This window comes from Pyrgilauda ruficollis, unplaced genomic scaffold (assembly GCF_017590135.1).
Source record: "Pyrgilauda ruficollis isolate IOZ18807 unplaced genomic scaffold, ASM1759013v1 scaffold92, whole genome shotgun sequence".
Classification (NCBI taxonomy): domain Eukaryota; kingdom Metazoa; phylum Chordata; class Aves; order Passeriformes; family Passeridae; genus Pyrgilauda; species Pyrgilauda ruficollis.
Window position 1 is genome coordinate 468174 of NW_024531266.1, and position 22584 is coordinate 490757.

Sequence of the window (22584 nt, forward strand, 5' to 3'; positions counted from 1 at the left end):
CGGCACCGCGGGCGGGAGCGAGGCGTCGAGCGGGGCTGTGGCGGTGCGTGTGCGCGGCTGTGTGCGGAGCTCTCTGTGGAGGCCCGCGGAGCGCGGCTTGCGGGCTCGGTGGGGGCTCCGTGCGGGGCTGCGGGAGGAGCGTGTGCGGGGCTCTGCGCGGGGCGTGTGCGCCGCGCCGTGAGGTGCTCTGCCGGCGCCGCCTCATTCTCCCGGGGCATGTGGGGGGCAGCTGCTGGGAGAAGACAGCGGTGCCACGCTGTCGGGGGAGGGAGGAAGGGAGGGAGCTTGCCGGGACGGACGTGCGGGCGGAGGCAGGTGTCCCGGGAAGGGGCCCGCGGGAACGGGGAGCGGGGAGGTGGCGGTTTGCGGGGTGTCCCCCGAGCGGGGACAGTGCATGGCGGGGGACGAGCCGCCCGTCCAAGGTCATTCGGTGGCCGCGGGCTATAAATAGCGACGGGAGAGAAAAGGGGCCGCTGCCGCGGGGGCCCGGCGGGATTCCGGGCGAAGAGCACATTCCCGGCTCCCCTGGCCGGGGTGTCCCGCCCCGAGTGCGTGCTCTGCTGCGCCTCCCGGGCGCCTGCAAGCTGTGTCCCACCCAGGGTGACTCCTGAGGGAACTGTGGCACGGATTGTAGTCGTTTGTTTGGTGCTTTGGGGCGCCGCGGTTTTCCCGTACCACAGTTCCCGTTTTAAAGCAACGGTGTAAAGAGAGAATGGCCTTGAGTCGCAGAAATGCGATCCCTAGGTTGGCTAGTCACGCGAGTTGCTTTGTTTAAGAGCTGTCTTACTTAATTTGGAAAAAAAAAAAGAAAAGGTTTTTTTTTTTTTTTTTTTTTTTTTTTTTCTAGCCTGAAAGATAAAGGTGGTGAGGAATGATTGTCTCGTGGCTACTGGCAGTCGACTGGTTCTAAACCTGCTGCGTTTACATGCCTTCTGTACAGTATCATTAATAACTCTTGATTTGTTTTCACATTTGCTGTAGGGGTTCCATACGTGGCAAGGAATTTGTTGTGAGGTCTGGGTGCAATGGCGAGCCTTCTGCGTGTTGCTGTGGGTGGATGCTCAGCTCCTGTTTTTGGCAATGTGTTCCCGCCGAAGGCGTGTTCCGCAAAAGTGCTGTGCTTGCGAATGTTTAGAACCCACCAGGTGCTTGGGTCTCAGGCAGCTCCAAAGCCAGGTAAATTGATTAAAGTACTGTAAGCAATGTTTTATTTAAAACGTGAATTTAAATGATTTCTTTTTTTTTTTTTTCTTTCAGATCTGCATTAGTACAGAAAAGACTTAAAATAGAAAGAACGCTCTTAAATCATGTCAGCAGCATACTTGAGTCAGTTGCAGCACAATTTTAGACTGGCTTTATAGGGCTTACACAGAAGGTGTTTGTGTTTATTATGAATACTTTGGGTCCCCATAGTTTTTGTTTTTAGAGGGTTTGAGCTGCTGGTAATACTTTCCTTGCTTGAAGGAAATATTTACATAAATGCTTTTCTTAGTTCACGTCCCGAGTTCCCCATTAGTTTTGGTAATGCAGCTCTTTCCATGCATGTGAGAGAAAATACAGACCTCACAAAGACAGCATCTTCTAGCATGGGTATATATAGACATTATTATCCCATCCTGAAAAAAATCTCTTAACTTTGTTTAAGAAACACTTACATTGTATCACTTCAAAAAACTATTGGTCTGTATCTTCACAAGTAGGGTTTGTTAGTGTATTTGCACAAATTGCATTTCAGCAGATAATGGGAAAGTTCAGGTATTTTCAGGGAAAAAAAAAAAACCAAACTGGGAAAGGGGGCACCCTTGTTTCCAGTTTCTAACATGAGCCTGGTACATGAAGATCAGAACTGACAATTTTTTTCTCTATTCTATACTGTATATAACCTGACAGTTGGAAGGAAGACTGAAGAATACCTAATGCAGGTTTAATGCTATTTTTGCCCATTGTTACTGCATGGGTCATGTGTCCCTTGGAATTTAGAGACCCTGCTTCTGTGCAGATGTAGGATCTTAGTCTGCAAAAGATTAATGTGGAGAGTTGGACTGATTGCACACATGACATTTGGTTCTTCCGAATCTAGACAGTTGGTAACTACATTAGGTACTCGAGAGTATAAGGAAAGTAGTGCTGTTGGAAACAAAGACACAAAAGTAGCATGTAGTATTTCAGAGAAGCCTGTGTTGTGTAGAATTTGTGGCAGTATTAACAATAAATGGTGCATTTTGTGGTCCTTTCAACTTGGTGACTGAAGATTTTGGGACTTCCGAAGAAATGTCATGAGGGGAAGTTTCTTTGCTCTGAGGGCTCCTGATAAATCTGTATTGCAGTTGCATGCTGAAACCAGAATTTCTTTGATAGATTTGAGATTCTCTCAATTTTTTTTCCATGTTAAATGTCTGAATGAAAGAGACATCTGTCAGTCTTCATATGGCAGATTGTCCCTTGGTTGGGAACATAAACTGGAACATAGGAAACTAGGTTCAAAGTTCTTTCTCAAATATCCCAGGTAAGTGTCCTTGTTTGAATTTGGAATCAATTTTGTATTTGGCTTTGACCACAAATTTCATCATGAAACTAAAGAATCTCTTCTGTTTTACTGAAATTGTTATGCTACTCTGTGAATTTTCTCATTTTTAAGAATAACTTTTGAAAAATTTTCTCACAATTATGGAGAATTCTGATTAGTGTCATGTGTTTAAATGCTCAGTGCTGCCCTGTCAAATCTGTTGTATGGAAGCCTTTATTTAAGGATTAGTAGTATTCATGAAATGCAGTTATTTAATGTGGAGAATTACAAGTTTGGTAGTCTTTTGGTTGATAATTAAGCTGTCCTTGTAGTATGCTTCGGTAACATGTGATTTGTCATTCAGCAGAGGACAAATCAAGGAGAAAACAGCAGTTTAATGACAAATTAGAAGCAGGGCTATTGCTTATATTTACTTTTTAAGTGCTCTTGAATCAAAATGTAACAGATTCAAAATAACTGTGTTTTAGTCTTCCAGACATTAGCTTTGATTTTTGTAACACTTGGTAAAACCACTGTATTACTAAGAAGAGTAAGTTTTCTGAAAATACTAGTGTCACAGTGAATCTTCTTAAGGCTGTAGTTATTACTTTCCTTGTCTTAGGTTAGCTTTCATTCCACCCAGGCTGTGTTATGTACAAGAGCAGTAGCTGCTTGGGGAGAAGAAATATGGAGATACGAAGTCAACTGAAAAGTGAACTTGTAGCATGGATAATTTTTTTACTGCCAGCTATTATGCAGCCACTTGCTTAATAGAAACATAGGAACTTTCATACAGGTGTAAACAGGTATTCCCATAATCTGTGCCAGGTAGTCATTAGGACCAGTTACTTCAGAAATGGACACAAAACTTTCTGAAGCCCTGGGAAAGGTGCATATGGAGTGACTGACTGAGCTTCCAGTATACTTCCAGATTAGTTTGTCCTACAGGTCTGTGACTTTTACCCCTCTCTATTTTGGAATTTTAAATATCCTTTTTATTTTGAGGCTTACTTCTTAAAATTTCATGTTTTTTCTAAACCAGTAACAGTTAATTTTTGGTTAGTTCTCTAGGTAAGCTTTATTTTATTTATAAACCAGAAATATTTTCCTTTAATTTCCCTTTTTAAAAAAAATTCCTTATTTATGTAATAGGAGGGATCAGGTGTTCATTTAATCTTCTGTACCATTTTTTTTCTTTTTTCCAACATCATATTGCTGTTCTTCGGAATATGTCCTCATCTTCAGTGCAGGTGAGATGGTTTGTTTAAAGGTTATTAGAGTAACATAAAAAATAGGCATCCTGTTTTCAATCCCAGAGCACATGGCATATAGTCAAAACTTCTCCTTTATCTTTTCCTTAAGTCACTTTCTATTGGTTGGTACTGTTTTGTTGGAGACTACTTCCCAAAGTCAGGTTAAGGAGATCAAAAAACTGTATTTTCTGCTGTAGTTTGACTTATAATCTTCTCTAAGATTCTTGTGGATAGAAGTTACATGGAGAAAGTCACAGTAATAGTTTTGTTTACTTGAAGTTTGAATATGTCTTCATTACACGGTTAGGATTGTGGTAAGGGAATGAGAGAGTGGCTTCTTACTAGTTTTTTGAAGTTCTAAGTTATGTATATGCCAGAGCATTTCACTGGAATGTATATACCATTCCAAGACCTGTGAAATTTAGTGCTTCTACTTCTGATAGTGGCAGAATCTAAGTACTGTGTATCTTCTACTCAATATACTAAAAAATTTTGTGAGTCAAAAAGGTGCTCCAGGTATGTAATATCACTCAGTGTTTGGAAGATGTCCATGATGTCGTAAAGCAGTAAGTCACTAAAACATACTCAAGGCAGTACTTAAAGAGATTATCTGACATGAAAGATTAGAGAGACAATTTGTAGGCTTCACACTCTCACGTGACTTTAAACCCCTGGCAGGGATAGCAGATGAACTTCCTCAGAATAAAGCCTAAATCAAGGTCCTAAGTTTATGACCCTAGGTTTCAACCTTTCAAAACTATTGACTTTGATGAAATTGCTGAATCCGACAAACCAAATTTGTGTTAATCACAAAGCTTCCTCCAGCTAGAGTATTGATCATACCCTGTTGTTTGTGTCACCACAGACAGGCAGGTGGGACAGCCACAAAGTCATGTCTAGAATCCAAAGGGTAAATTTATTTCCATTACTTCACTAACGGTATTGCTGAAGCAGCACCCAGGCAGAGGAAAACAAGTGGAGACACAGGCACCAGTAAATCATCACAGACCTGCTGTTCACATAGGCTTATCAAGAGTTATTTCCAGCTGAAAGGCAGCTTTGCAATCCTCGCTGCCAGTGTTCCACTTTTTAACCCTTTCTTCCCAAGACCTGTCCTGCAGTTTTAAGACAGATCTTTGGTTTTGAGCTGTAGATATCTGCTCCATTTTGGTGCTGAATCATGTGGAAGCTCAGGGCAGTCTACTTGAAAAATGTCCTATACCTACTCTAGCTAAAAGCTGGCAAACTGACAGGTTGCTTAGGTATTAATTTCCTTTTGTATTTATGGATTACTGGAGTTCTGGTGGTGGGATAGAGAAAAAAAGTAGATGAGGCAAATGGGACTTGCTGAATATTTATCTTGGATTTGGTCTCCTAAAGCTCTGGAGAAGAGCATGTTCCTCAGTGCTGGTCTGTGATCATTCTGTTTACTAAATAAGGTGTAAATACTTTCTATCTGAAAAAGTTGTACTAATTTTTATTGCATGCAAGGTGTACCAATAAAGAAAGAAGTGAGGAATGAGGAAACACATCTGGCATCTAGTGAATGTATATTCCTGTCCTTTTACTCCTAGCCATTTACTCTTCTATTCTGATACTCCACACAGAAGCAAATGAGCAAAAGAAAATTGGAAGCATCTATTGTCATTTGAGCCTTAGGAGCTAAAATATTTGCTTGAGAAATATAAAAGCTTTAGTCAAATGTGTTTGTACCTTTAAATTTGCAATTATCTATTTCCTTTGTGCTATAATTTATTCCTTCCCTGTTTGCTCCTCCTTTCCCCTCCCTTTTTTCCTTCTCCTTTTCACCTTGTTTTTCCCTTCCCCTATTTTCCCCCATGTTTTCCGCCTCCTTTCCTTCCCTTTGGCATTCTTGTGCTACAAAAACTTCCAAAAGGAGAAAGGGAAGGTAGGACTCTAGTTCTTTACTTTTTTCAGTGCTTTTTGAAAAGTGTTTTGCATCCTATCCTACCCTAGAGCTACTTCTTCTCTGAAATTCTGATTGGTCTCTGTTATCCTAACAAATTTCAATCTTCTAGGTTTCATTCCTGCTTCTAAAAGACAAGAGAGCTCATTTCTACCGAGTTGATTTAGTGAAAATCAGAAGCAGGACTTTTTTGTGTAGTAATTAGAAGAGATGAGGAGAAAAGTCTCTTCAAATGACATGGGTAATTTGAGTGACAGCAACAGTTACCACAGCTGGTAACAAGTGGTTAGTGCTGCTGTGGTGGGTATGGCCTGAGTTGCACGGTGATGTTTAGATTTGGTGTATGCTGGTGGAACAAATCATTGCAAAGCTCTGTTACCTTTGTGGATCTGTTGTTTTAGATGTGCATTCTTGCTCCTGTTTTGGCTTTATGTTCTATGAATGTATGTTTTTCTGAATTTGAGTGTTGTCTTGTGATTAAAATATTTCAAATGTTCTCCAACATATAAAACATGAAAACACTTCTATCTTCAAATTATTTGTTACTATTAGTCAAATTTCAAAGGCAAAGCTAAAAAAAAATGTAGAAGTAATTACAATCATAGAATCATTAAGGCTGGAGAAGACCTCCAAGATCAAGTCCAACCTTTGACTGAATACCACCTTGGCAATTAAGCCATAGCACTAAGTGCCACATCCAGTCGTTTCTTGAGCACTTCCAGGGATGATGGCTTGACCACTTTCCTTTAGCAACCCATTCCAGTGCTTAACCATCCTTTCAGTGTAGAAGTTCTTCCTGGTGTCCAACCTGAGCTTCCTGTGGTTCAGTAAAGCCTCCCCTGCAGCAATTAGAAGTAATGAACTTCTTTGTCTGGTGAGCTTTCATTCTGTCTTGTTGGATGTGTTAATTTTTTTTTTTCAGTATGTTAGTAGGTTGAGAAGTATAAGTAGGTATTTAAGTACCAGTTCTTAGCAACTCTGTACTGTTTTTTCAGAACATAGTAAGTTCACAGTAGCTTGAAAATTTCTAACCAAAAACAATTTCAGATTGTCAATTTTAGGCACATTGTAATCCAGGTTCAATTTCACAGATAATTTATTTTGATATTTTAAATCTAAATCTAGTCCTCAAACTCTTATATTGTAGTATGTTTTTAGCTTTTTTTTGCTTGTTTCTATCTCAACGTCAAAAAGGAGGCCTTCCTAAAATTTGCGTTCTTTGCCTGGTACAATTTTTTGTAGCACAATACATAGTATTGTTGGACAATTTAAAAAGAGATTTGTAGTTTTAAACAAGCCTCTCATTCACTTTCTCCCCTTTTTAACGTTTGGGGTTTCTTTGGTGGGTTTTGTTGTTGTTGTTGCTTGATCATTAATATGAGTGACTGCTTAGACTGCTCAAATTATAGTTTATTAATATTCATGTGGTGTAAATGTCTTGCATAGTAATGTCACAATCCAGGTTTAAATTCTGGATAGATGTCAGTGAAAGCTGGTACAGGATTCAGCCTATGTGTTGGACTGCATGGTGTCAGTGTAATTGAAGCAATGTAATAGTTTTATGTATGATTATTCTGCTTGAGCCTGTGTATTCATAAATAATGTATTTAAACACTTGTTTGGATCAGACAAGTTTATCTCCCAGATATGAGACTGAAAGCCGCCAAATTGTACTCAAATGAAGTTAGAAAGCTGCCACATTGTACTTAAATGAAGTTATTTTGTAATTTGAAAACTAACTAAAACCTAAATTTCAACTTCAGCAGTTTCCTGGTGTTACTTAGTGGAGCTTTGAGCAAGTTAAGACAAGGAAATAACTTTGAAGAAAAATACTTTGAAGAAACTAATAGCTGGATATTCCTTTGTTCTTCAACTACTTCTGAATTCACGTTTTTCATTTCTGTGACAACTTTTAGAATACCTTATTGATGTAGTTATGCCTTTCAGTGTACTTTGTGGTGCGTATGTTGCATTCAATGATAGTGATTTGGCATAATTTGATATGCATTACAAACATATTCAGTTAAAATGCAGTTCCACTGTTCAAGCTCATTTATTTCTTTCTTCACAATAACCTGGAAGTGACTAGAAAACAATTTAAATTCTGGCCTGAAGCAGAACATGTTATCACCAATGCACCATGTATTATGTAAATCAGAATGCCAGTTAAACAATTAGAACAGTGTAAACAACAATGAGTATGAACTGCACCAAACACTTGTTATTGCTTGTGTGGCTGATTGTGCTCACCTGCTGTTTGCTGAGAGAACAAGGATCTCTAGGAAGATATTGTAATTTAAGGAAATGTAAACAATGTTCCTAGAAAATAGCATTCTGCTTCCTCCTCCCTTAGGAGGGAGAATTGCTAACTGTGACATGTGTCTGCATGTGTCTGTACAACATTGAAGAGTGTCCATTATACCAGTTAATTAATGTTTAGTACAACTAATGCTGTCTTATCTGCCACTCTTACAGGAATTCCATATAAACAACTGACTGTGGGTGTCCCCAAGGAGATATTTGAGAATGAGAAGAGAGTGGCTCTGTCACCAGCTGGAGTTCAAGCCTTGGTTAAGCAAGGCTTCAATGTTGTAGTGGAATCTGGTGCTGGAGAAGCTTCTAAATTTTCTGATGACCATTACAGAGAAGTTGGAGCAAAGATCCAGGGGACCAAGGAAGTCCTGGCTTCTGATTTGATTGTGAAAGTAATTGCTTTATTAGTATATTTCCTATTACATTGTTTTTGGAGAAATGTATAGGTAATTTTTTTTCTGATAATCTGTGGAAAGTTCAGTAAGTAAGGTCCTTTAAATTAGTGTTTTCCATTTTGAGTTCTGATTCAAGTTCTGGTTTGTTGTTTTTTTGGTTTTTTTTTGATAGCTCAGGCATACACCTACACTAAAAAAAAGTAAATGACAATGTTGAAAAAAATATGGATAATATCTCTAGCAAGTATTTAACTACCTAAGAGTTGTTGTGTTTTCTAGAGTGAGGTAGACTAGTTCTGGAATCTAATCAGATGAGATCCCTGCTCTAAGAAATCTTTTATCCAAAATTGGTAATATATAACTCTAGTTACTCTTTAAATAGCATGGTTTGGGTTTAGAAAATATGATTGTGTAACTTCTCTGAATTCCGCAGCGAAAGTGTGTTTAAAAGACTGAGAAAAGAGCTAAAAGCAGTCTTACTTGAGAGGTCTTAGGTTGTGCAGAGTCCGGAAGGGGAAAAAAAAAGAAAAAGGCCTTTACCTTATTGAGGCTTCCTTCAGTTGCTCTGTTTAAAATTATCCCATCAGCACTGAACATAGAATTTGTGAGAGCTGCTTTCTGAACAATGCTTTTAAGGAGGTTTCTGTTTGGAGAAAAGTGAGAAATTCAGAAGTGAATATAGATGAAGATCAGTGTCTGCTGGACATCTGACATGAAATGCCCTGTATGTAGTCATGCACTGCAACCTTATAATAATGATTCTTAGTTTGTAGAGCTTAGTTGTCATATATGTTGAGTAATCATTTTGCTTAAAAATGGTGGATTTGAGGGTAGCTGTAACAAAAGCAAGTGACTGCTGGTTAGAAGTCATCAGATCTTTGTGAAGGTGTGTGCTGACAATTTTTGCCCTGTCACCAATCCACCTAGAGCCAATTCCATGATGTGGACTGCAGCTGAGAAGTGCAGTTACTCAGTTCAGTTGTGTAAATAGCTTTTGATATACTTTCTGTACTTTTTGGATGGGAATGGACAGACTGCAACCTGAGAGAAAGTAAGTGGAATGTGTTCTGATTTCTTTCCTCTGATTAACTTGGAAACTTCTGTATTTTTCAGGTGAGAGCTCCTGTATATAACTCATGTCTAGGTGTACATGAGGCAGATCTTTTCAAGCCAGCAGCAACCCTGATTAGTTTTATCTACCCAGCACAAAATCCAGACCTCCTGAAAAAACTTGCAGAAAAAAAAGCTACTGTCTTGGCTATGGATCAGGTTCCACGGGTCACCATTGCTCAGGGATATGATGCACTCAGCTCCATGGCTAACATTGCTGGGTATGGTTTTTTTTTTTGGCTTCATTAAGTATAGCTGGTTTAAAATCATGTGCTTTGATGTTAGGCATATCTAATATGATTCTACATCTTTATTTTCCTGAAGAGCTGTTTCAAGCAGGGTGATGTTAAAGCATTTTATGGTTAGCTTTATAGCAGATCAGAGCAATGCTTTTAAAAAAAACACAATTCTTCTAGTTCATTGACTGTTTTGTCTAGTACCTTTTTGCTGTGAACTAAGTTATCTTGAATACAGATTGTCTGTCATGGGGATCTGGTGTTGTTAGGAGCTAACTAACCCAAAGAACACTTAGTGTGAATGCAATTGCCATGGCAGTTACAAACAAAAGATCAAATATTGTCAGACATCTCCATAGAAATATGAATAAAGACTATTAAGCTTGTGTTCAATGGTAAAATACTAAGCTTGCTTTATCCTACACATCCTCTGGTCAAATGTTCATCTTTTAGATTGATGTAGTGAATAGAATTTACTGAATCTGAGAAAACACTGATATGTGTTCATCCTCGATTGACAGTTACAAGGCTGTGGTCCTGGCAGCAAATCACTTCGGTCGATTTTTCACGGGTCAAATCACAGCTGCTGGTAAAGTTCCTCCAGCAAAGGTATGTGCAATTAAACACACACTGTGGTAAAAGAATATGTGAATTTCTGAGCAAAGGTAGCTGTTGCTGAAACTATGTTAAATGGCTTTTTTTCCTGCCTTTGGGCTGCTTTTGAGACTTCAGAAGTTGCAGAAATTATTCTCATACCACTTTTTGTTCACATCTGTTCTGGTTTTGTTTTGGGAATATGAGAATAATTTGAGTTTTATTTAAGATTTCTTAGTTTTAAGCATCAGATTAGCTATAAGGGGTTGGATTTATTTTTTTTCAAAATAGGAGAAGGTAAGGAAGCAGTTAAAAATATTCAGAGATACTGGTATTTCTGGTGCATTGAGGAGTGTAATGGAAAGATTTACTTGATTGGAATTACAGGTGGATTGGGTTAAGAGAAAGGAAAGTAGAATTAAAGAAGAAAAAAGGAAGATAAATCAAGGAGAAAACCTGTGTTTACTTAGATAAACTGTTAGCTACAGAACAGTTTGCTCTTAGATATGTGTAATTAAGAGTTACAGCTTTTAAACTCCTGGATGTATGGGGTAACTCCACCCAATTAAATTTGGTTTTCTTGTAAGGTATCTTGTTTAAATGGATGGTTAATGAGATGTATCATTTTAGGTGCTGATCATTGGAGGAGGGGTTGCTGGCCTGGCTTCTGCAGGAGCAGCAAAATCGATGGGTGCAGTGGTTCGTGGATTTGATACTAGGTAAGGGTGTGAAAATTGTAATATCAATCTGAAATTTCTTGAAGATTAAGTTGTTTATGGCTGTATTAGATTGAAATAATTTGTACTACATTGAGTCATAATTCACTTCCTACCATTTTTATGCCATCATTAGTCCTAAATTTTTATTAATTTTAAAATCTGTCTAAAACTTTTTCATTTTTATTTTAATTCCCTTCTTAAGTACTCTAGATACTTTTATCTTGAGATTCAAGAACATTTATGTTTCATTCTTTGCATGTTGTCACTGTTCACCTAACACTGAAATTTAGTCTCTCTATTTAATGTGATGTCATATGATGCAAAACAAAATACAGAATATTAACAAGCCACAACTTCAAACATCCACCCCCTGGCAATTTTCCCTGTGAAAATAAGACTTATTAGTACTTTCCATCTCACAGTTTAAAGACAAGGCCACGGGTTCTGTGCTTATCTCCCGTTTTAGGCACCTTAGTTTGGGCTGTAGATTTACCAAATCATGACAACAGAAATGCATGAGGAGAGTTAATCAGGAAAGCCTCAGCTTTGAGGTTTTTCTTGAAGCAACTCTGCTGACTATACAGGAAACCATAGGCTGCCTTCATTCCTTGTTGAAGTCTGACTGGAACCTAAATTTATCAATGCAATTATTTTTTGCACTGAATACAGAAAGCTGAGGACTTTTGTTATGGTCTCCTTAATACTAGAATAAGTTTTACTTCTCTTGTCTGAAGATTGCTACTAAAACCACTGGTAAAGTCATGATTTTCAAAGTAGTGTTTTTTCTCTCAACTGCAATTTTCTTTTTCTAGAGCTGCAGCCCTGGAGCAGTTCAAGTCTCTTGGAGCTGAGCCTTTGGAAGTAGACATAAAGGAATCTGGAGAGGGACAAGGTGGTTATGCTAAAGAAATGTCCAAAGAATTTATTGAAGCTGAAATGAAACTCTTTGCCAAACAGTGCCAAGATGTTGATATTATCATCACTACAGCACTTATTCCAGGTATGTTTTATGTGAAAAATGCTAATTTTCTTTCTTCTAGGTAAGTTGTCATATTTTGAGCTTGCATCTGCATGAAAACAGAGGGGTTAATGAATTATATCTGTGTGAGCATGTACCTTTACACTTCTGTGAAAAAGGCCTGGTTTTAAAGTGTGTCCTATTTTTTTAAACAACTTTTGTTTTCATAGACTATCAGTATGAATCAAATATGGCTGTGTTTTTCTTACTAGAAAAGGACTATTTAGTAATAAAGTGAGAATATATAATTCTCTTACATATCTATTGCATCACTGCTACCTCTGCTATACAGCTTGTGCCCTGAAACAAGTCTGATTGAGAACCGTTCTTTTTACTTGAAACATAGTAAGGTAGATGTTAGATTTTACTGCTTTGTGTTGCACAATGTCTGTATTTTAATAGCTGGCCATGTGGTGTCTTTTTAAAAAAATTTTTTGTTATGACTGGAATTGTAAGATTAGATGTTAAGACTGTGGGCTTGCTGGCAGAATTGGACTTATCTTTGGTAGAGTACCATGCATAACTTTCTTGTATGCTTTTGGAGCAGGATGTTCTAGCACTTCTTCTGTCTTTCTAAAAAAAACAAACTTTTGTGATTTTTTTTTATCCTAGGTACCAATTACTTGAAAATTTTGCTTACAAAATTAAAACCTATATGTAGAGCAAAGAGAAGGCATCTCCTAAGCTCAACAGATAGAAAGCTGTATTTTGTGTTTAACTTGCTATGCCTTGTTTTGTCAGGCAAAAAAGCTCCAATCTTGTTTAAGAAAGATATGATTGAATCAATGAAGGAAGGTTCAGTTGTTGTGGATTTAGCTGCAGAAGCAGGAGGAAATATTGAGACTACAAAGCCTGGAGAAATGTATGTTCATAAGGTGAGCATTTTAATCTGCTGTTCATTCTCAGTTCACCTAACTTCTATGCTGTTTTGTAAACTGTATGCTGAAAATAAGCAGCTGAATTTTCAACAGTCTTTCAGCTGCTTTGGGCTGAAGCAGTCCTTTAGAATTGCATTTGGTCACTATTTAAATACATAAATTTGAATATTTTTAAAGAAACTAATACCTCTGTATAGTGTTAATTTGGTTGTTAATGGATATTACAGAATTCTTTCTACTTAAACTTCCTAGTCCAGTATTTGTCTCTTCTGAGTTGAAGGTGGGATTTGATATCTATTTCTTGGTCTATCTAAAAAAACACAGCAGCAGCAATAGGTTCTTTGATTTACTTATCACCTTCCATGACTGGAGGTTAACATTTCCTGTCATAGGTGAAGCTATAGGTGAACACTGAGGTTCAGACTCTCAGTGTTTACTTCAGTACAAAGTCTCTGGCTTACTCAGTACTATTTCAGCTTCAGGAGGTTTTCTTTATCTTCAGCAACATGAGTATCCAAAGCACTTGAAACCCAAAGTACATGTAGCATAAATTGGTTCCTTAAAGTAAGCAGTTTTGGTCTGGACTGAACTACTTTGGTTTTGCTCCAGTGTTCATTTGCTCAGTTGAGATATTGTCTTTCTGCTTTTTGGGTATTGTTTTTGGTGCTTATGGGAAATCTGCTAACAATTACAGAAATCTGGGTGATGAGATTTATAGTAGCAGATTTCCTAGGTAATGCAAGGATATAATACCTTTATTTGGGAAGCCTGTAGGACACTGCTGCCATGGTTGTCATTGACATAAGCAGAATTCTGTTTATATATGTCAAAGAATCACATGTTGCACTTGTCTTTGTGGCTTTCTAGGGCTTTTGATGTCATTGCTTAAAACCTGAAACTAGAGAATGTGGAAGAGAAGTAAGCAGATACTTGCATGAAGGGTTTATATGGAACACTTTTAGTCAGAGGAGTATTACCCCTGGATTTAGTGTACTGGCTCTGTGTTATGGAAAATAGCAGCAGTGCAGAACTATTAGGATTGTACTAGAGCATTGCCTTAGGAAGCCAGAGTTCTGGAAGTGTTTATGGATCTTAGCTGTAAGTTGTGGGAGCAGTGTTTTAACACATGCCTGCTTTTGAACACCTCAGAGTGTATGCCAGCCTCAGCTTCCCATTCCTTCCTAAAGCCTGATATCCTTTAGTTCTCATTAGTTCTTTAAGCAGTGAGGATATATGAGGTTACATTTTTGCGTACATATGTGTTGTGTTGCACTAAAACTCGATAATACACATATGAACTCAGATATATCACTTGCACAGCTCTGAGGGAGCTCCCTTCACTCCAGTGGCATACAGAAAGTTGTCTCCAGTGCCTGCCCTCCAGAAAAACCGAGAAGATGCCAAGCATTAGGTGGATTAATTTGATACCTGATGGATTAAAGAATTTATGTTCTGAGAGAATGTACGATTTGGAGAAGACAAGACAAGCTCTTGCACCAATATCTTCCTCTTTGTGAAGTCTTGTTGCTAAAGAGTTTAAGGTGTTGGATTTGATCATGTTGAATTCTGTAGCTATTGTGAGTGATCTGTCTCTTAGTGTCAGAGCTGCAGATAGCCGATTTAGTTGGAGTTATGAACCAAGATAGTGATACAGTTTGGATAGATATTTCCAGAAGGATATACTGGAAGAGATTATGCTTTTTCAGAGATTGTACAAATCTTTATTATTTTACTTGGATTTTTTTTTCAGGGTGTTACACACATTGGGTACACAGATCTGCCTAGCAGAATGGCTACTCAGGCCAGTACCCTGTATTCTAATAATATTATCAAACTTCTAAAAGCTATTAGTCCTGACAAAGAGAACTTCTACTTTGATCCAAAAGATGACTTTGACTATGGGACTCTGGATCATGTTATTAGAGGAACTGTAGTAATGAAGGTAAGCCAGTAAATACTCTATTCTTAATTTGTGAGTACAGACCTAATGTTTGTCATTTCTGTCTCTTCAAAATGTGTTCAGAGATACTGCATGTCAACAGACTTCACAGGTGGCTTGATCGAGTGTGTGGGTAACTGTGTGTTTATTCAGCTGAAAATTCCTGTTTCTTTTTAGTCTTGTCTTCTTGTCAAGGTTAAAGCTAATGTATTTACTAATGAAAAATAGGAAAAAGATAAAATTTGTGTGTCATGTGATAAAAACATAGCTACTTAAAACATATTTGAGGCATTACCAGACCAAAACATTTTTCCAGAAATGTATTCTTCCTTAAAAAAGAAAAAAAAAGAAAAAAAAAAAAGTGTTCCTTCTGTAGTAAAAGAAAAAAAAAATGGTGAAACTAGAATATTCAAAATACTTGAAGTTTTATCAGAAAATAATAAAATAAAAACTCAGGGCATGGACTTCAGCTCTCCCAGACCATTGAAGTGGTGTGTACAGCTCAGTAGCTCCACAGAGGCCTGAAGATTAACAAGAAACGTCGGATATCATCCTTGGTTCCTATCTGGGGTCTAGAAAGGCTGTGATTAAAGTTCACATCTGTAGCAGATTTTGTTATTTCCAAGACTTTGTTTTATTTTGCATAGATGTTTTCCACTTAAAGAACTTATCTCTTTGCTTTTCTCTTGTTTCTGCTCTGGAGCCTTGTGCTGTGTCTTCACCAGGTACTCTTGGACACTAATATCAAATCTTGTCTGAAGAATGTGTAAACCAGTATGATTAACTTGGTCGTGCCTTGCAAACTTCTGCTGATGCAACAAAAGAGCCTGTTCCTGGGCATGGCTGTAGATGTTAGCACTTGCCTGAGTTGCAGGATTAAGAAGAATAGGCTTCTCTAAGTACTAAGTATCTGCCATGTTAGGCGTAACTGTAAATATCTCTTGTCAGGATGGCAAAGTGATTTTCCCAGCACCTCCACCAAATAACATTCCTCAGGGAGCGCCAGCGAAACAGAAGACTGTAGCAGAGTTGGAAGCAGAAAAAGCAGCTACTGTTACACCTTTTAGAAAAACCATGACTACTGCATCTATATACACAGCAGGTAGGCAACTAGCTGGAGAATCAGTGTAGAGTACTTCTCATTTGACTAATATTTTTGAATGACCCATCATCTAACTTATTCAGTTGAATATCTATTTGGGAGAGCAGTTGATTGGCTGGTGTATCCTGGTACAAAATCAGTATAGTGTAAGAATTGCTTGAGAGGGAAAATAAAACTTCTGAAATTTTACCAGAAGTATTTGACATTTCAACAAGTGCTGATTCTCTGTGCTGATTCTATGTGTGTTTGACTCTACTTAAATATTAGTAAAATGCTTAAAATTCTGAAGGACTCCTGCCAGGGACTGTGCCCCTACTTTGCAGCAGAATCAGTTCAATGTCTTTGCTTTCTTCAGATTTTACTGTATTGTGTGAGACTTAAATGAACCACATCTACCAAAGTGTTGGAAATAGGACTTTGACATCATTTCATTTGTTACTCTCACTGTATCAGAACTTTTGCATGAAGTAATTAATGAATTCAGTAGTCTTAATTTTAATCCTGTTCTTCATACATATGCTTTGATACATCCAAGCAATATGTCAACATAATTGTGACTTGCACATTTTTTTCTATAGAACAGGAGAGTGACAGAATTCAGTGTTGGCATAGAAACCTATCTTTGCTGCATTGTGTCCATGCATAACAAATATGTTTGGATTATATTTATGGCTTTATTTTCTGTTACAAAGGAAAGATTAGCAATGAAACAACTTAGTGTTTTTGAAAAATGATCACCCTGATTTTGAAACTAGTCCATGTAGAGAGCTCCATTTTGCTTTTGTGTCAGTACTAGGCTCCTGTTTTATACAGTTTAAATGTAAGAAGTCATTGAAAAGTTACAGAGTTTTCCTGTGCTTTCCTTCTAGGTTTAGCTGGTATGTTAGGACTGGGCATTGTAGCACCTAATGCTGCTTTCACACAGATGGTGACGACGTTTGGCCTCTCTGGGATAGTGGGGTATCACACAGTCTGGGGTGTGACTCCTGCTCTGCACTCCCCACTCATGTCTGTGACTAATGCTATCTCAGGTAAGTGGCTGTCACAGCTGCTTGTTTTCTACATGACGTAGGCACAACTCCTTTTACCTGAATTAGTACTGCTGTGCGTGTTTGAGTTTACTTTCATAAATAGCAAGGACACCTGAAACAATAATTTCTGAGAGTATGATTTATTCAAAAGAAAAGCAAATGGGATGCTGTATCCTTTTAATTTTCATAAGTAATTTTTACACTTGACCTATTTGCTTGAAAGTTTGTTTTACTTGGGGTGGTGCAGTGTCTTTTCATATATTTCTCCCATCTCTTCAAAAGATTGCCCTGCAAATAACTAACCTTTCCTATTTTTTACATTCTTCTATTCATCTCCTCAAACAATGTGTTTTGAGAGAGAGGAAAAAAGAAAATAAATCCTAAAATACCCATAAAATTAGTGATTCTTATAAGTAAGATTGTATGTATCTGTGTTTGGTTATATGTGGATCTACTTTGGTTATTATAAACAAAGTTTCTTTTATTGAACAAGTACTAGGCTTGAGGCGCTGTTCTTCAAAACTGCATTCATGTACTCATTTTTTTTTTTCTTTTGAAACATGTTTGTATTCCTGAAAAAGACCGTGGTAGTCTTTTTTTAAGCATAAATGTGTGAAATAGGGGTCAGAATTTGAGTTGACTGTATTTGTCCAACAGTTGAAAGGAAACTTCCTATAGGTGTAGAGCCTTTTGAGGTTACACAGTAACCTTTTCCAGTAACACTTTTATCTCTTTTAAATAGGTCTGACTGCAGTTGGTGGGCTGGTACTGATGGGAGGACACTATCTCCCTCAAAACATTTCCCAAAGCCTAGCAGTGCTTTCAGCCTTTATATCTTCAGTCAATATTGCAGGTATGAATGTTAGCTTTTCTCCTGAAGATAATTTCAAGTACTAGTATAATTTTTAAATTTCATCTAGTTATTTAATTGTATAATTCCAGAAATACTGGTCTGAGAATAGAATCTGTGAGCATTTATCAATAAAAACCCATTAGCCCTCCAATTTTCACAGTAGTTATTTGTAGGTATTTTGCATACCCTGTGGAGTAACCTATTTTAGGAATTATTTAAATGTGCATTTTCCTTTCATAAATTTGGGTGATGATTATATACAATATATTTTCCTGTATAGCCCAAGAGGGTAGTTGTAGAGGATTTGTACTTGTATTAATTTTCCTACTTGAAGTACGTACTAGTAGCATAGAACAAAATTCTGTTTTCTCGAGCTTCAGAAGTCCTAGCTTCAATAATAAAAAGGCAACAAAGTGAGCAATGTGGCTTAAAACTAGTGCTTTTGCTAGAGCAGTTTGGGAAAGAAACACAGTCATAAACTAAGCTGTATCCTACAGTCAGTATACAGTATGAAGCCAGAGCAATTCCTCCTTTTCTTCTGAATTTCTTCCTAAGGCTAAAAGAGAGAGTAAGATCTAACGCTGATTATACGTTTGTTTCCTGGTAGTTTTCTAGGTTACTAGCTTTATTGGTTGCTGAATTCTATGGTAATATGGTATCATACTAAATATTTCTCTTATAACTTGGCATGTGCTTGATTTCAGATTTTATTTTTTTAAGATTGTTCCTTTACTTTGTCCAGGTGGCTTTTTAGTTACACAGAGAATGCTGGATATGTTCAAACGTCCCACAGACCCTCCTGAGTACAACTATTTGTACCTGCTCCCTGGTGGTGTATTTGTAGGAGGCTATGCAGCTGCTCTCAGTGGTGGCTATAACATTGAACAAGTAAGAAGATAACTTCATGGCTCTTAGCCCAGTGCTCAGTGTTATGTTTCTTCATGCCTGTTCTGTGGAGGAGTAAATAACAAATAATCCAAGGTCTTTCCATCAGCTGCATGTTCCCACAAGGCCAGTCTGAAGCTGATTAACTGTAAGCTTGTAGCCACATAGGTAACATACTTTAAAAGCTCTGTTGTTGTTTAGTTTTGTGTTAACATAGCAGGTGCTTTTATTTATTGGACTGGTTTCCTAAACTGCAGTCTAAATAATATGGTAACTACAGAAATCAGTCTTTGTTTTAAATGTTTCTGAAAGTTCAACTTGGCATGACAGTTAAAAAAGGATGGGATCAGTTTTCAGCACAGAGGGATGTATAGGAATTTTACCGATAACACCTTTTATAGTAAACTTTTGTTTACGTTTGTTTTAATAGTAAGAAAAATAAATTTATATTGCCTTGTGCATTTGGAAAAAGTGAATCCAAACATACTGTTATGGCATGGGCTTGCAATGTATTTGTGTTTTGTCAATTATCTGGACATATATAACTCAGTTCATATAAGTTTGTTTATACTTTTTGCAAACAACAGTTATAAAATGCCACAGAATCATTAGTGTAGGAAAAGACCTTTAAGATCATCAAGTCCAGCTGTCAGCCTTGCACCACCACCATGGTCACCACTAGACCATGTCCTCAAGTACTACATCCAAAAGTTTTTTGGAACACTTCCAGGGATGGTGACTCCATCACCTTTCTGGGCAGCCTGTTCCAAAGTTTAGCCATGCCTTCCATGACCTGATATCTAATATAACCTTGCCCCTGAGCAACTTGAAGCCATTTCCTCTTGTCCTCGCACTTGTTACCTGAGAGACGAGACCAATTCCCACCTGGTTACAATCTCATTTTGAGGAGTTATACAGAGTAATAATACAGTCTCCATTGATCTTCCTTTTCTCCAGACTGAACACCCTCAACTCCTTCCTCATCAGACTTGTGTTCCAGGTGCTTCACCAGCTCTGTTGCCCTTCTCTGGACTTGTTCCAGTGTCTTTATTGGAGTGGGGCGTCCAAAACTGGACATAAGATTGAAGGTGTGGCCTCTCCAGTGCTGACTGCAGGGGAAAGATCACAGTTTTACTCCTTCTGGCCACACTCTTGCTGGTAGTTCAGAACTATCTAAACTATTTCTTAGTTCAAATTTGCCATAAAAAAATTCTGAAACTATCCCTATAATGAACAGGACCATATAGCTTTAGATTTGTGCTAAAGGAAAGGTTGCTTCTGAACTGATGAGGAAAATTGGTTTGGCTTTAGTTAATATTCATTCTGCAGATAAAAAAGGGTTACCAAGTGAGGGAAAAGCTTTATAGATATCACATTTTAATTGGCCAAAACCTCATCCTGTCTGACAGTTTCTTGATTTTAATTAAGAATTGTGACTTAAACACATTCTGGAGAAATCAGCCATTTTGTGTAATTATCAGAGATGTTTTTGTAGCAAGGCAATTTGTGACTATGTCATACTGATGTTTTTTCTTATTTTAAAGGTGATGTATCTAGGCTCAGGACTGTGCTGTGTTGGTGCCCTGGCTGGTTTGTCTACCCAAGGAACAGCTCGTCTTGGAAATGCTTTGGGTATGATTGGTGTTGCAGGAGGTTTAGCCGCAACTCTTGGAAGCCTTAATCCCTCGCCTGAATTGTTGGCACAGATGTCAGGTGCAATGGCACTTGGTGGGACCATAGGTATGAGTATGATGAACTAACAACCTATATTCTGTATATGCATATATGAAACCTGTATGTACATAAAATACTGTATAGCTCCCAAGTGAATTGACTAACTGACATTTGTGGCTTGTGCAAAATTATTTGGCGAATGTGTGAACAAAACTTTGTAACTTTCATGGCTTTTATTAATGCTTCACAATGTGATAAGGAATGAGCTGACTGAAAAGTGGGACCACATCATCTCTGATAGGGAAACTTGTGTCCAGAGGTAAATGATCTTGCCCAGCTTTATACTTCTGTTCAGTTCCTGACCAACTACTGCCAGATTTTCTCTTTCACACTGTGCCTTTGTCACAGAAAACAATGAATTTCTCAATATTTGGTGAAGCTTCTTAGCACATGATGTGCTTTAATCTTTCTATTTTTCATGCACAAAATGCACAAGTGCAACCTTTTGTTCAATGTCATAGTGATTTCTAGTTGGAACAGACTTCTGTAATCATTGCACACTGAACCATCCTGTACTAATTTCTACCTGAACAGGTGGGCTGTGTTTTCTAAGACTTCCCTTCTGTCTTCAACTCTCAATAGGTTTGACAATTGCTAAACGCATCCAGATTACAGATCTGCCTCAGCTAGTGGCTGCTTTCCACAGTTTGGTCGGTTTGGCTGCTGTGCTCACCTGTGTAGCAGAGTACATGATTGAATATCCTCACTTTGCCACTGATCCTGCTGCAAACCTCACCAAGATTGTGGCATATCTTGGCACATACATTGGTGGAGTGACATTTAGTGGCTCTCTTGTTGCGTATGGAAAACTGCAAGGTAAGACCTTCTGTTCAGAATTAAATATTTGTTAAAGGGTTTTTCTTCCCCTGGAATTTAGCTCTACTTTTAGACTGCTATGTAATTGGAAAAAAACATTGTATTTTGGACCAGGTAAAAGTATATGTGTAATTTTTAAGAGTGTACTTTTTTGTTTCTAATTCTGTTAATTTGTGCACAGCTTTAGTTATGAAAAGTTGTCTTCAGTGCTTTGACATATTATTATTATTCATCTTGTCTAGAAATAAGTGTTGCTTTGGTGTTAAAACACTACTTGATGCTTTTTCTCGAATTCATTTTATCAAACTTTTATGATCACAACTTTGTATTTCTGAACAGACATTTTGGTTGAAACTCTCATATTGCTGGATTCAGTGAGCACTAGTAATACTTCCAGGATTTTGTTCTTAACACTGCAATCTTCATTAAGGTAGGCAGCCTGCACTATTGAGGCTGCCTCACTTTAAACCATTCAGTTCACTGTCTGTTTACCTACTGCTCAGACTCCATGTTCCACGCCTCTTGCTGTTTGAGCAAATATGTTTTCTAAGTTAAATACTCACTAATTCCTGATTCTTGTGCATGTGAAGGTTTCTTTTTTTGCATTTATTTTTGGTTTTGTAAGCACACAGCTTTTGAGAAGCTGGTAATACTTGTACTAGGAATTTCAGGCTAACCTGCCTGCCTTTCAGCTTCCTATACTAATCCTGTTGTTAACTTTGCAATAGTTCCTTTGGGAAACATCTGTTTGCTTTCTTCAATGTTTGTGAGACCAGCCATTGAAGGAGGAAACATGACAAGGATGGAAAGCTGTCTTCTCTAATAATCTTTTGAAGGATTTGTCAGTAGTATGTATTTCTGATGTATCTCTGCTAAGTAGTTATTAATTTATTTTTTCTGAGTTACTTTTCTCTCTCCATTGTACCCCCTCAGTGATTTGTGCACATGTCCCTGGTAAACTTCACTGCCTCTTTGAGCTTGCTCTCCTATTTCTGTTTACTGTTTTCTCCCTTGCATTTTCATGTCATCATGGTATGAAATATGAAGTTTGTCTCTATTAGCAAACTACTGATCCTATGGTATGGACGAGGGTAGTAAGTCACACACTTTGACTCCTCTGGCTGAGACCATCAATTCATTCTTTCCCTTGAATTCAGCTTTTCACAAATTTTTTATGAGAAAATTAAAATGAACGAAATGAAATGGAAATGAATGAAATTAAAATGAATTTTAAATGAAAATTAATTTTTTTCCTAAAATCTAAATGAGACACTT

The 22584-nt window shown here is 37.7% G+C and overlaps 1 protein-coding gene across 5 annotated transcripts in view; it reads left to right on the forward strand.

The window, feature by feature from the left end:
* The window catches only part of NNT (nicotinamide nucleotide transhydrogenase), a 42314-nt gene continuing 19730 nt past the window's right edge, over positions 1 to 22584 (forward strand). The window contains exons 1-18 of one of the 5 annotated variants that reach the window (XM_041489302.1): positions 1035 to 1176; positions 1258 to 2506; positions 3335 to 3454; positions 3752 to 3756; positions 5799 to 5927; positions 8162 to 8391; positions 9508 to 9725; positions 10262 to 10349; positions 10965 to 11053; positions 11866 to 12053; positions 12813 to 12946; positions 14700 to 14891; positions 15837 to 15990; positions 16860 to 17021; positions 17764 to 17874; positions 18617 to 18762; positions 20304 to 20499; positions 21076 to 21309. In XM_041489302.1, coding sequence (XP_041345236.1) covers positions 5897 to 5927; positions 8162 to 8391; positions 9508 to 9725; positions 10262 to 10349; positions 10965 to 11053; positions 11866 to 12053; positions 12813 to 12946; positions 14700 to 14891; positions 15837 to 15990; positions 16860 to 17021; positions 17764 to 17874; positions 18617 to 18762; positions 20304 to 20499; positions 21076 to 21309 — 2173 coding nt within the window. In that variant the 5' untranslated portion in view covers positions 1035 to 1176; positions 1258 to 2506; positions 3335 to 3454; positions 3752 to 3756; positions 5799 to 5896. Of the gene's footprint in view, positions 44 to 981; positions 1177 to 1257; positions 2507 to 3334; positions 3455 to 3751; positions 3757 to 5798; positions 5928 to 8161; positions 8392 to 9507; positions 9726 to 10261; positions 10350 to 10964; positions 11054 to 11865; positions 12054 to 12812; positions 12947 to 14699; positions 14892 to 15836; positions 15991 to 16859; positions 17022 to 17763; positions 17875 to 18616; positions 18763 to 20303; positions 20500 to 21075; positions 21310 to 22584 lie in introns of those variants that run through there. The other 4 variants (XM_041489299.1, XM_041489301.1, XM_041489298.1 and 1 more) reach the window with 4 other exon arrangements.